A 14651-nucleotide genomic window follows, 5' to 3' on the forward strand; every position below is an offset into this window, starting at 1 on the left:
TGCAGAGTGGGAAGTTCACAATGTCTGTAAGTACATAGTGTGCGACAGCCTAAGGTGATATAAACAATCCTTTAACCAGTGATATAAATTGAGAGTAATGCTTTGCACTGGAATGAAAATTGAAAATACGCAAAGTAAATAGTAATGTTTCATCTAGAAAATTATCAGTAGAGTTCCTGGTATTGACTGCTGAAAATTTGATGGTGCTTTCTTTTACAGATAAGAATACTTTTCAGGAAGCAGAGCTGAAGTTACTGGGAGAGAAATTTGAAAAGCAAGAGAGCTCCCTTTCACTGGAGAAGCTGAAAATAGCTTTAGCTGACATGGAAAAGCAACAAGATTCTACCCAAGACCTGCTCAAGGAAAAAGATAATCATATTAAAGAACAAAACTGTAAAATAAGTAAAATGGAAGAAGAATCAGAAGCTTTGCAGAGACTCCTTGGATTCAAGCAGAGAGAATGTGAAGAACTGCGAAAAGAGGCTACTGCTTTTTCTCAATGGAAAAATGAAAAGGATCATCTTATAAATAAACTTAAGTCTGAAAAGCAAAGTATGCTGAGTCATATTAATGACTTGGAGAGTTCCCTTCAAAGTCAGCAAATAAAAAATCATGAGCATAGTGAGAAACTCAGAATGGTGGAAACTGAAAGTGACAGGAAAAGCACAGAGATTAGAGAACTTAAAGACATACTGGAACGTAAAAGTGCAGAATTAGAAGAACAAAAAAAAGCTTTTGGTGAACTTCAGTGGAAAGCAGAATGTTCTGATAAAAAGTACTGTAAAGAGATAGAAAATATGTCCTGTAAAATATTCCAGCTTACCAACCAAGTTGGTGAACTAGAAGAAAAGTTACAGCTAGCAGCAAGAAAAGGACTGCAAAGGGAGCAATGTTATCAGAACCTGCTTGGTGAATATGAAAAAGTGTCTTGCCTTGTAAAAGCAAAAGATACTTCAGACACAACAGAAGATGGAGAAGTTCATTTACAAAGTGGTCAGGATAAAACTGTTTTACATAATACGCAACTTGCTGCAAATAACTCCATTGCTGAAGATCATGGATGTGCAAGAGCTCTTCTAGAAGTAGGACAAACTGGGGATCTGGCCATTTTACAAGATCAGATCTTTTCTCTTGAGATTTCCTTAGTGGCTCAAAAGCAGCTGAATTCAAAACATCAGCAGCAGCAGTATGAAGACTTACTGCAAATAAAGGTTGAAACAGAAGAAAGATTATTCAATGTAGAACAGATGCATGAAGGCTTCGTGACAGAAACTAAACAGCACATTAGTAACTTGCAAGCAGATATTTCAGCATGTCAGAAATTAGTTGAAAAAACTTCAGCTGTTCTCGAGGAAAAGGACATGCAACTGCAAACTCTGAGTGAAAGACTAGAAAACCGACAAGCTGAGCTTCAGGATTTAAAGATCAATAATAAATCACTTGAGGAATTAGTAAGGCGGCCGAAGCTCATGTCTGGAACATGGGATTCAGAGAAGAAAGATGTGTCTTCAGTGATTTGCTCATATAGCAAAAAACCTGAGGAACTTACTGAAGAAAACGGAACCCTTAAGGATTTAAGCAGAGCTTTAGAGCAAGAACAAATAACTTTAGTGGAAGCAAATAAAAATATTTCTGACAGTTTAAAGGAAAGAGAAGAAATAATTTCTGAAATGTCTGGAAAATACAAGGAGGAGAGACAACATATGGAATCAAGAACAGAAGAAATCAAAACAGAGCTTAAAGTTTTGCAAGCAAAGTATAAATCAGTGGAAAAAGAAAATGCAAATATGATGAGCATTCTGAGAGAGCAGACAATTGAATTTGAGAACGTAAAGGCTGAGCTGGAGATATATGAAGTTAGATTATCTAAGGCAGCAGACACATTGGATGATGTAGAAATAACCAAGAGCGATAGTCATGAACAACTTCTTCCAGCTGAAAAGGAACAGAGGAGTCCAAAATCTGAGCAAGTTAATATTGAGAACCATGCCTTGTTCATAGAGCGCGATGTTGAAATGCTTCAGGCAAAATGTCAGCAATTAGAAAAGGAGAGGGAAGTTAACCTGAAAATTATTTCTAGCTTTCAAGAACACCTTGTTTCAGTCACAGCTGAGAGAAACCATATTGGCAAAGAACTGAGTATTTTGTCTGAAAATAAAAAAGAACTGGAACAGAAGTATCAGAAGCTACAAGAGAAATTTAAAGAACTAGAGTCAACTAAGATGGATTCTACTGAATTAATTAGAAGGTTAGAGGATGAAGTGAGGACACAAACAAATCTGCTTGAGACTGCAAAATCTGATGTATATAAATTATCAAATGAAAAAGACCATCTTCTGCAGAAGCTGCAAAGTTTAGGAAATGATGCTGTGTCTATCACTTTAGAAAAAGTCCAAAACGAAGCAGCAGATTTGAAGAAGGAGAAGGAGCTGATTGTAAGAGAGCTGGAAATGATGCAGAGTAAATTAAGTTCATCAGAAATGGAAAATTCAAAGCTTTCCAGATCTTTGGAAGGCTTGTTAATGGAAAAAGGTGAACTTGCTGCTAGACTCAGCTCAGCACAGAAAGAAGTAGAGGAAATGCGATATGGAATTGAAAAGCTGAAAGTAAAAATTGAATCAGATGAGAAGAAAAACCGCCACGTTGTTGAAAAGCTGAAAGAGAACGAACGGAATGTTGACTCTCTTCTGGATAAAATAGAGAGGCTTGACAGAGAATTGGAGATGTCAGAAAAAAATCTAGAAGATGCAATTATTCAGTCAGAGACTGCTAAAGCAGAGACAGAAACATTAACAATGGAGAGGGAAGAGATGACTGAAAAGCTGAAATGTTTTAACTTACAAATTGATGTCCTCACCTCACAAAAAGAGTGTTTGGCTAAAGATTTAAAAGAAAAGCAAGAAAGAATCCTTGAACTAGAGTTTTCGAATTTGACTACAGCAAAACTGTTAGAAGAAAAGGAGGAAGAAAAGATGCAAATCAAGAATGAGTTTGAAAATACTGTGGTATTGCTGAAATCTGAGCTCAAAGATATAAGTGAGAAATTAGAGTTTTCTTGCAAGGAGGAAGCAGATGCTAGAGCAAAAGAGCAAGTCTTGATTAATCGGGTGGCTTGTCTTGAGCAAGATAAAACAATGCTATTACAGGAATGTCAGGAAATAAAAAATGAAAATATCAAATTGTGTCAAACGAGGGAAGTACTTGTTCAAGAATTGATGGATTTTAAACAAAAACTCGATGAAAAGGTGCAGGAAAATGGAGCTCTTCAAAAGCCGGTGAAAGAAACAGAGGAGCTATCACACATGCAACAACAGCATAAGTGTTGGCACCAGGAAAAAAAAAGGCTGAAGAATTTGATTGCTGAGTTGAAGCTGAAGGAGCAACATTCTTCTGATAATGAAACCTTTCCGGATATCCTGAATGTTCTAAAAGTGTCTTATAAAGACCTTGAGAAGGAACTGGAATCTACACTTTGTGAAAAGAACACTTTATGTAAAAAGGTAATACCATTTCTGTTAGGATAGAGTTCCCTTTTTAGGGAGTGAGGATAAAGTGTCCTCTGGCTTCCCACTTCCTTAATAAATTATACCTTAAAATAACCTTAGCCTCAGGCTTTTACAGTAAGCATCCTATTTTTAAAATTAAGTTTTCAATACAGTTACAGAGCTGGAAACACGACATTGTTTTGTGTAGGATGAATGGGAAGGTTGCTTGTAAGTAGGTATAGAAGTTTAAGTAATCAAATAGTGCAGGATAGTTTCCTCTTTCCTGTAGAACAAAAAGACGAAAGACAAATTAGTATTTGGTGAATGAGTTTTTACATCAAGAATAAGTACATGGGAGCTCAAAAGAAAGTGAAACAACAATTGGACACTTGCCATGTGGAAACAGCATTAGCCTCGTTGTGACTCTTGCTTGGAGTTGGACCAGCTACGGGACTAAAATAACCCATCTTAAAAACTGCTTATTGCATATAAGGAAATTCTTTGGAGGTCATGACACATGCAATAAAAATAATTATAGAAAACTTAATTTCAGGTAAATGAACTGACTGAAAGTCATATTGAGCTGCAAGTCAAGCTAAATGATACCGAACAGAAGATTTCCAAATTACAGGAAGAATTTACCACAGAAAGGAACAAGCTTGCTGAAGAAATACAACTTCATCAAGAACATTCAGAAAAGAATGAAGTTAGTTACTACACGCGTAGTATTTCTGTGTTCAAGGCCAGATACTCAAGTACAGTAAATGTGTGGAGGTTGCTGAAGGGAACTGTTCTAATGTACAGTATCAGAAGTTCTTGCTCCAAATTTCCAAAAATTTAATGTTCTGTGCTGAGATAGAATGATGATTTGTTAGTAGTTTTTCCCACTTCCTTCTATCAAAACTATGTTTTCTTGACATAAAGACCTCACATGGATATCCAGGAATTGCTCAGTGCCAAGAAATTCTATTACAGGCAGTTGGATGAAAAAGTGTAACACTTCTCAAGTTTGTTTTAAAACTAAACTACTTTCAGTGTTTCAGTGGTATAACTACTTTCAGGTCAAAGTCAAATAAACAGTTTTAGAGTATTTATTTTAATTTGACATATTTAATTCTCAGAGGCTGTTTTACCATCAAGATAGCTTAAAGTCTCATTTGTGAACAATATTATCTCTTTAAACCAGCTTAAGTGGTCTTCTGACCTAGTAACATTATTTACAAAATTTTATAACTAGGGGCTTGTTTCTGTTGTGGTGTTGAAGATTTTGAGGGCAGGGGGATGAGATTTCTGTAACTTTCAGAAAGTCTGTATGGAAATACAGGCCAGCTGTCCAAAAAGTACAGTTATAAAAGTGAGTAAAAATGAAAATGCTTAGAAAGTTTTATTATCTTAGCGAGAGTAAGGAAAGTGACCCTCACCCTCTCCAGTCCTCTTAGAGGGAACAATGTTTAGAGAGATCAAGCAGTGATTTTGGCAGTGCTGCTTGATTTAACAGTGTTGGCAAACTTGCATTCAATATCCCCCTCAGATCATAATTTTCCTTTTTAGAAGACCCTCCTTTGCCTCCTTTCCTGCCTTTTGTGTCCAGATATTCCATTCTTTGACTATAATGTGTTTAGCCACTGTTAAATACTTTTTTTCTTACCAAGTTGTTTCTGGAAATTCAAAGACATTTCAGCTGTAAAGTTAAATAGTTCAATAGGTAACTGTTTCCCCATTGAGAAAATTCTAAATACCAAAGAATGTGTATTACTGTTTACAGATTCAGCTGAATCAAACTATGTCAGAAAAAAATGAACTGACTAAGAGTTTGGAGATGGTCCAGAAAGAACTAGAAGAAAAAGAAAGTGAAATGAAAAGAGAAATATCAGAATACAAAGACAAACTTCAAGCAGAGAAAGAGCATCAGGATGCTCTGACAGAGGCAAACCAAAAGGTAAATCAGAAAATGGGAAGAAAGATGCTGTTAATTTTTAATTAAATTCTATGGATTTTACAAAATGTTGCTGATCCTATTGGAAAGGAAATTGTCTTTGCTAACAGTGTTTCTGAACTCTATATATACTTACCTTGGAACTCATAAAGTGTTAAATTAACTTTTTTCCATATAGCAAGCAGTGAAAGCTGGATTTACCTGAACTCAGTAAGTGTTAAGTGTATTTATAATTTATCAGGGACTATACATTTGAAAAAAAGGAAAGCAACAGTATGTTTTAGTCAGGAAATGGTTGTTTTGGTACAAATGGGGAAGAAAGATTAACCACTTTAGGATACAAAGGCAAATTTCTTGGAAATGCATATGTCAGCCACCATTGTATACAAAGAGCCATCGTCTTTTCTGCAGAAGTATCTGCCTGTGAGTGTGTACTTGAAGCCAGTAGGACACAAGCAAACAATTTACTATAATTGCTCCTTAATAATTTTCATTCTTGTGAATATAAAGTAAATTTAAGAACAAGTTATAGTAAAAGATAAGGGCTTTCTAATGGCAGACTTCTTAGATACAAGATTCTGGCATTCAAAATGTACACTTGAGACAAATTGCTCTTTGAGTTTAAACTCCTTAAAACACACCAAGCAAATTTGCTGTGGAGTTCCTGTGGGCTGTGATGTATTCTTAAATACATCTTTAAAATGCAACTCAATGTCCTTTTTAGTATCATAGTAATTAGGCGCATTTTCTTTCTCTAGAATGAAGTAGAAATTGAGGCCTGTCAAGATAAGATGAATTCACTGGAGCACTTTATCATCTCACAAAAATTGGAAATTGAGCATTTGAAGTCAAATAAAGAAGAACTAAGTAATTCCCTCAAAGAAGCTAATCAAACCCTAGGAGAACTCCTAAAAACTAAAGTAAATAAAAAAAAAAGTTAACATTGCCAATTACACGAGACCCAAGGCACTGTGTAGTAAAATAAACATCAGATTGGGAACCAGTGCTCCACAGCTCTGGCTCAACTTTGATACAGCCTTTGTTTCACTAATGAGAACATAGAGCACGGAGGAAACATTGTTACTATTGATCTACATCAGAGAAATTCTGTTACTCATGTCGGGACTGAGATCACCTAGAATTGGTTTATGTGATGCTAAACACAGCTGTCGTCTGCACTGAACATTGCAACTGGATTATAACGTGGTTAGAATACACTCCAAGGGACTCTGCAGTGCCTCTGTTTTCTGTTTGTAAATTACTTTGATGATAAAAGATACCATGTTCTGTCTTAAGCATTAGTCTTGATACATTGCTCTTAATTCTTGAGAATTTGTCAATTCCATTTTATATAGAATTCTCATTACAATTATTAACTAGTGTAATTCTCTAAATTATAGACCTATTCTAAGTGATGATAGAATAGGAGCTCCACATACTGTGAACAACTGATAGCTGGGAATGGTTCTAGATGTACTTGGTTTGCTTTCTAGCAGCGCAGGTGAAGTTTAACTATTTATATAACTGAATTTCTGTATTAATTTCCCCTGCGTTTTTCTCATCTACTCTTTTTTTTTTTTTTTTTTTTTTTTTTTGTCCTGCTTCTGTCTGTAATTGATTGCTGGCTCAAACTCTGTCTTCCCACTTCAGGAATGAGTATCTCTATAAATGGACTCTTGAAGAAACATAATTCAATTTATTTGCAAGTAAAGACTGAATTTTAATAGGTTCCTCTTGCTCAGCAGTTCTTTACTCCATAGGCCCCTCCAATGTGGTGTTAATCTGTTTAATACCAGCATCCAATGATATAGTACTATTGGATATGTGCCAGTGACAGAAAACAGTACCTATAGTAGTGTAGCTGTAGCATATAGGGCTTCCAGCTGTGCCCGCTGTGTGGTATTTGCACATAGGTTGGTACCAGGCCAGATGAGCAGGGAGCAGCCCAGGAGAGTGGAACCAGGTGGAAAGGAATGATCTGCTTCTGCTCAGGATAGTATTTTTGAGCTGGAATTCAGAGCGCAGAGCAGGCCTGGGTTATCTTGCCTTTGTGGTAATAAGATGTGTTAGGGATGAAAAGAAGAATAAAGGACACTCAGACTAGGAGAGAGCACTTTAGTGTTGGTTTGAAACTTGTTACCTGGAAAGCAGCACTTTCTTATGCCGTGTCAATGAAGCAGTGACAAGTGGAAAAAGGACTGTTGTCTCAGAGTTCATACAGCTTTCTCTTAGGTAGGATGCTAGTCTTGATATCAGTAATCTGAACATTCATAATTTCTTGGTATATCTCAAGAGACTAAGTCTCCCATATTGGAATTTGAATTCTTGTTTTTTCTGCTGAGTTCATCACTTGTATGTACCCATATAGTAAGAGGACTCTCACGTTTCCTGCAGTAAAGGAGCTGCTATAATGAGGTTGTAAGGAAACAAGAAAACAAGTATAGATTACAACCATGCTCTACAGCTAGTATTGTGTAACAGTTGAGCTTCCATTTGACGTTTTAATGTTTAAGTGGAAGAATTATGTTTCTGGTGTAATAACTACATTTCATATCTTGTAGGCTGATAATATTAACACTGTAGTTCAACTGAAGAAGGAAAATGAATTTGCCCACAGTAGAGCAGAGCTGTGGATGAAATCATGTAAGAAGATGGAACAGGAAAAGGAAATGTTGCAGAAACAACTAGCTGAACGTGATGAACTATTAAAAAAGAAAAATCTAACTATGTTAAAGTATAAGAAAGAAGGTAACCAAATCTAGATGCAATCCTAATGTTTTCTTAGCAGTGCATTAGTTCATAAAACTTTCTTTTTCCCTAAAAAAGATTTATGGATTGTGAATACATTTTTTAAAATATTACATTTTTGTGTTTAAAAATTACTTAAGGTAGAAGGGGAGTGTTTATTTTAATAACTAAAGTTTATGTACAAATTCTTTTATTGTTTTCCAGCAAGCTTTCCCCTCTGATTCTCAGGCTTTGTTCTTTACATTTTGGCTCAATTCATGAGATGCACTGTATTGTAAATGATACTTAAAGTTGACAGGGAAAATGTTTTCCCATGCACTGTTCAAGGATTCTTTTCAAATTTTGCATGTTTGTTCTCTATTTAGCAAATACATTATTATGTCTAACTTATTACTGATTTTGTGATACTGTCACTTATTTTTTTATAGTTGTGCAGTTATAGAACATATACAATTAATTAAACAATGTGTGACCATTGCATTATAAATTCTTAAATATGCATATTTTTTGGTCAGCTATATGAATAATGATATTTTGTTTTGAAAGGTGCTGATGAGAATGCCATTACAGAAGAAATGAAGTTAAAACTGGAAGAATTACAGGAACCTAAAGAAGTGAAAACCAGAGAAGCAAATGAGAACTTGGAGAAATACTGCTCTCTAATTGTTAAATATTATAAACTAGAGGAAGCAAATGAGATGCTAAAAACACAAGACAGTTTGTGTGCTCAGCTGAAACAGCTAACAAGTGATGCTGTTAGCACTCCTTTGCTGAATTCAGATAACTCATTAACAGTGAGCAATCAGTTTGTCAAAGAGATGAGGTCAGATGAAGATACTATTAAGCTTTCAAGTAAAAGGCAGAGATATGAAGACAACAGGGAAGATAATGGAGAACCAAGATCCCCTGTGCCAGAGACTTCATCCAAAAAAAAAAGGAAGAATGATATCTGTCAGAATCTGCTGGGTCAGGAGAACACAGACAATGAGCTAGATGGGCTTCCAGAAGTAGTGAAAAAAGGTATTTATAGTTATTTATAAAGGCAAGCATTTTCTGAGCATAGTAGGTGTTGATTTTTTTTTTCTTGTTGCCAAATTTGTTGAACTCTGGGTAAGTAGGTGACTATGCCAACATTTTTGGTGACAATGTTAGAAGGTGTACTTTCACCTTGGGGATCAATGGGAGATGTGCCAGTTAGTGCTAAGGGTAGTGTTCGTACAGCTGTGGTGTTAGATCAGCATAATACGTGTATGTTGGATTAAAAACTACTATTCTGCTAAGAGTTAAGTGATCCTGGCAGTTACAACTTTGCAGTTCCTCATGATGCATGTGTTACAGGCTAAACGTGATATGTAACAGCAACAAAGTTTTGCTGACAGAAGAATTGCCCTAGTCATTTAAAAGCATTAGTTGAACCATTCACTGGAACTTACAGGAGAATAGATGTGGAGTGAATCTGATCTTAAAGGCCACAAGACTGGAGCACTAGAGTACTGTGCCATGCTGGAGTCATGTTTGCTCTATCCATAGCCCCACGGTTCCTTCAGTATTACTCCTTATGAGGTCAAAGAGGCAGTTAATAGCTATGTGCGGTCTGACTGGCAAGTGGTTGGTGGTGAGGACTGCAGGGGGCTCTGAGGAAGGAGGTCAGGGCTGCCCCGTGCTAGACATGGTTGGGCCCAGCTGGCTCCAAAAGGACAAAACTGCGCGCTGGAACCAGTCAGAAGTGTTTGTCACATATCTCTGAAAACATGAGTAAGAAAGGGCTGTAAATGTTGAGATGAAAGAAAAACAATGCTGGGGCTGGAGGCACAGGAGTAGTGCTGAAACAAACTATTATATTGAGCAGGACATGGGGCTGAGGAGGGTGGTGGTGGCCTGAGCAGGGGCAGAAGCTGGGGGCTAGCCTAAGTGGAGCTGAGAAGAGACTGAGGAGGAGGTACAACCCCAGAGGGACTACAGCCAGTGGGTTCCTCAATACCCGAGCAACTGAGTTAAAAACAAGGAGCAGGATCTGACCCTCATCTCCTGCGCTTCCATCACATCACTGAAGTTGTAATGTGCAGTGAGGCGATTGGATGCCAGAAACGGGGAGAGGAGAGGTGTCTTTCCCAATTATTTGCTTATTTGCGTGTTTTTATTTCTTTCAGTACCAGAATCAGTAATTAAGTGTGTTAATTTGCAATAACTTAAATCGATTAAAATTCCCTGAGTCAAAACTGTCTTGCCTGCAGCAGTAATATATTACCATCTTCCTGAGAGTTCAGCTTTGTTCTACTACGAATGCAATGAAATTAGGTAGCCTGATGTTCCATAAAAGGGTTCACTGTAGCAGAAAGTAACCAAGAAGATTGCACAAATCAGGGCTTGAAAAATATATTGTACATTCAACTATCTATTAAGTACCCCTTTATAATAAATGCAATTGCAATCATTAAAGGGCAATCCATAGAGATACTGAATCACCTCAACTTCAGTGATCACTCCCAGAAGTCAGGATTTCTAAGTCTGGATGTTATTTGCATTTCATTATCTTACCAGCATTATTATTTTTCTGGAAATACACCTGTTCTGAGGACATATGTGCCGGTTAATGTTTGACTTCTAGGCTAGAGACATAAAGTAATGCTATTATAGAGACAACCTATAAGGCTTTAGTTCTACGCAGAGAAAAATAAGAAAGATCAGGAATATCATGTCACAGTATTGTGTTCTGATTGAATTCTAGTAAAACCAGTACGTTTTCAGACTGAAATTATTCTCCAGATAATGTACCTGTAAAGAAAAAGATCAAACACTTCTTTGAAAAACTTTGCTATAGAATTACTGTTGTACCTTGTCTACGGTTTCTAGGGCTTGCATGTGAATTTTGGAATACACAAGATCTGTTCAGTGATCCTTTTGATCCGTTTTCTGCAGTAGAAAAAAATATTTATTTTAATCAGCTATTTTTATCCCCAGTGTAAAAAAAGAGATCTGTTTGAGAAAGTGTAACTTATTTAGCTCTGTTTAATAGAAGCTGTTTATTTTTCAGGGTTTGCCGATATCCCCACTGGAAAGGTTAGCCCTCACATTTTACGTAGAACAACCCTAAATCAAAGAACCAGTCTCCATGTAACTTCCCCAAGTGAGAAATTGCCTTTGCCCACGCAAGATGTACAGAAATGTGGACCAAATAATCTTAGTGAGCGCTCCTGTTCGACACCTGGTGGCAGCAAACCACAAAAGGTAACTTTAAAAAAAATTATCTGGGTATGAAAGCCATGGGGAAAACTAATATATTCATTAAATGCATCCATCTTGCCAAGTAAGTTTGAGGACATACCATCATTCTTTACATTTCTCAGCAATACAGTGAAGGTAAGATCATAAATACTGAATCACTTAAAACATGACAGAGATCTTGACCATGCTAGCAATCTGCACGTTGTTCCTGTGATGTAATTTGTGACCTCATAAGGAAACCCATTCAGAAATGTAAATTACATACAGGTATATTTTCAATTTCTTATAATGAATATTAAAGAGCAGATATTCCTTACATTGTGGTTTCTTAGGTTTCAGAAAAAGTAAACAGCAAAAGATTTAACCTCTGGGAGTCTGAGTTGAGGCTTTATGTTTTCTGCTAACAACTTTTCTACAGATATTTGAAAGACTGTTAAACATGTAAATAGGGAACATTTAGATGGTAAAGAAGCTAGATTTTAATGTTAGTGCCTACCAGATTTTAAGGTTATTGAAACAAATAAATACTACAGAGGAAGTAGGGTTTGAAAGCTGATTTTTGTTTTGAAAAGTATAGTGACTGAAGTTTACATTTTCAGTAATATGACACGTGGCTGAACATTTCACAGTACATCAGAATAAGGCGTTATTTCTAAGCTGATGCAAATGCTTTGCAGATTATAGAAAAATGTTTCAGCTTTATGACAGAAATAAACCTTTTGTTGTCTGAAATCTCCAAAGTTTTTAACCACGCTATCTCAACCTGAGCAGTAAGAGAATACTTATTATATATCAATACTTCTTTACATGAGGACTAAATAGAAATATGTCAGTAGATAGAAAATTCTTCCAGTTTGCCAGGTTACACAAAAGCATTCTTTTGGCAATCAGTGTAGTTTGCCGCACAGCCCATAAAGTACATTGGCAAGATACCAAAAGTAAGCAAAGGCGAGAGCCACATAGTTTAGTTTAGGGTTTGGTTTTTTTTAGCTATAACAATAGGAAACTGTATTTTGAAGTGAGAGTGAATCTGCTGAATCCATATATGTTGTTTCAAAGGTTAATTGCCCTACTTGCCAAAACTTTCTGCTTCTTACAGACATTGCCTGGAGGTCTGTGTCTTATTACTGTTTCATTAAGTGATTCCAATATATTTTATTTACACTCATTTGTGTATGTTTTCCTGTAACTTTAGAAACAAATGGAGAGTGTTGCTTATAAAAAAAACTCAGGAGTGCAAAAAAGAAAGGAAGCCTTTGCAGCAGAAAGTTGTGTAGTGATCACCTGCCAGTATGGGTGTAAGCTTGTGGTAGGCTCTCGCTGACCATAATCAAGGTTAAAGCAAATAACAAGTAATCAGTAATTGTTTTTCTAACTGGGGAGGGATTTCCCAAACAGTCTCTTTTCCTAAGCTTGTATTGTCTAGATCTGAGGACAGGCTACTCCTTACCCTCAACTATATAAGAGAAATTAAGATTTCAGGGTTGTTTTTTCCCCCAAGTGTAAATATGCAGAAGTCATCAGTTCCAGGAATTTGTGCCCCTTCTCTCTTGGAGATTGCTGGATATGTGTATGTTTTATTTCAAGATGATGTACATCTGGGATTTTCTAGAGGAATTGTTCATGACGTTATTTCATTGTTTATTGAAACCATCAAAATGTGTTGTTTCATACTTTATGTTAATCCAGTAAATGGTGTGTCTTATTTTCAAAGTGAAATAAGCCTTGTTTCCTTCTCTTTGACAGGTACTTATATGCACTTCATTTCAGACACCCAGTTTCAAACTGTTGCAAATTTCTCAGGGTGTTTAAAATGTGCCCTGTCGTTTTCATACGCAAATTTATTCACTTTCCTATGTGAATTTAATGTAGAATTAAAATTGAGTGTTTTGACTGCATATCAGTTAAAATGTGAAAGCAGTGGTTTCTGTCCAGATGTCAGCAAAAAAAGTGACAACTAGGTTTTATGTTTGCAGAATATATACAAGAAAAATGAAATACAGATCTCAGTACACAATGCCTGGTACCTTAGTAAACAGATTAAGAGTACTGTCTGTTCCTGGTTTAGCTTTTTTCTGCTGCTAGCAAATAGCTTGCCAGCTGTGTCACAGATATTCCATCTTACACCATACCAAAGAGATAGATATCAAGGCTCACTGTGTTGTATATTCAAAGTGATAAATGTCCTCAAAATATTTTTTTCTGTTTTCAGTATGTAAATTTCCAATATTTAATCTTTTGCAGTGAATCTTTTGACCTACAACAGAAGCTAATTTGGCTTTCTGTTACCAGTAAAACAAAACATTTTTGTTTGTGTTACAGGTAAATGATGAACAGCAGTCCCAAGCAATAACAGCTTTTCCACCAAAGAAATCTGCTTCAAGGTCACCACTTTGCCCTTATAAGCAATCCCCAAACACTGTCTCTGATAATAGCAGGGAAAGTCGTGTGATGCACAAAGCCAAAAATTCTCTAAATGATCAAGGACTACCTGAACAAGTTGAGCCCCCAAAAAATTGTACGGTGCAGTAAATCTGTGTGGACTTAATCACAACTCGGAATAAATGACTATCAAAAACCAGTTTGTGAAATAAATATCAACTATATGGAGGACACCATTTTCTCTTATCCGATGATTAATGATATATGGGTTCTCTTTAATATTTACTAATACCAATAGTCACTCAAACTTGTGGAATGATAAGATCAATTATATCTGTTCCTTCATTCTCTAGAATTTTCTGTAAATAATTCTTCATAAATATGTTAAAAATTTAAACCATGGAAAAATTGGACTACATGTTGCCATGTAGTTCATTGTTGCATTTTTTTTTGTGTACTGAAGGTTGGTTTACAAACGGAAACTAACCTTACCTAACTATCTCTAAAAATACTAGGTTCCAGGAAAAAAAGAGGGAAATGCTATTGGATGGTTCATAATGAAGCAGTGACTTCATTTGTATGTGCAAAACCAAATATAAAACCAGATATAAGGTGCATCCAGTCCACAGGTCCGTGCACTGTCTTGGTATCCCTTCTTCCTGATGGAATAACAACGGCAGATGAGACCTGGTCTGAACAAACCCAGAGAGGACGCTGTTTTCCTTGAAACTAGACATCTGCTGATCCATCTGTTTGTACTTAACAGTATGCACTGGTTTGACCATAGCTGAAGTCTTGCAACGTCAATGTTCACCTCTGCCTAATGGCCCTTGGCCAGCCAGTAATCCTCAGTAAACCAGGGGTGGGCACTACAT

General features: G+C 36.3%; 1 protein-coding gene across 1 annotated transcript in view; it reads left to right on the forward strand.

Annotated features, from left to right (window-relative positions):
• The window catches only part of CENPF (centromere protein F), a 40894-nt gene extending 26927 nt beyond the window's left edge, over positions 1 to 13967 (forward strand). Inside the window, exons 11-18 of the mRNA XM_074164706.1 lie at positions 220 to 3500; positions 4039 to 4191; positions 5251 to 5424; positions 6180 to 6341; positions 7983 to 8169; positions 8716 to 9189; positions 11204 to 11397; positions 13717 to 13967. Coding sequence (XP_074020807.1) covers positions 220 to 3500; positions 4039 to 4191; positions 5251 to 5424; positions 6180 to 6341; positions 7983 to 8169; positions 8716 to 9189; positions 11204 to 11397; positions 13717 to 13926 — 4835 coding nt within the window. The 3' untranslated portion in view covers positions 13927 to 13967. The remainder of the gene's footprint in view (positions 1 to 219; positions 3501 to 4038; positions 4192 to 5250; positions 5425 to 6179; positions 6342 to 7982; positions 8170 to 8715; positions 9190 to 11203; positions 11398 to 13716) is intronic.
• Positions 13968 to 14651: the final 684 nt, after the last annotated feature.

This window comes from Numenius arquata, chromosome 2, assembly GCF_964106895.1.
Source record: "Numenius arquata chromosome 2, bNumArq3.hap1.1, whole genome shotgun sequence".
In the NCBI taxonomy this organism is placed as follows: domain Eukaryota; kingdom Metazoa; phylum Chordata; class Aves; order Charadriiformes; family Scolopacidae; genus Numenius; species Numenius arquata.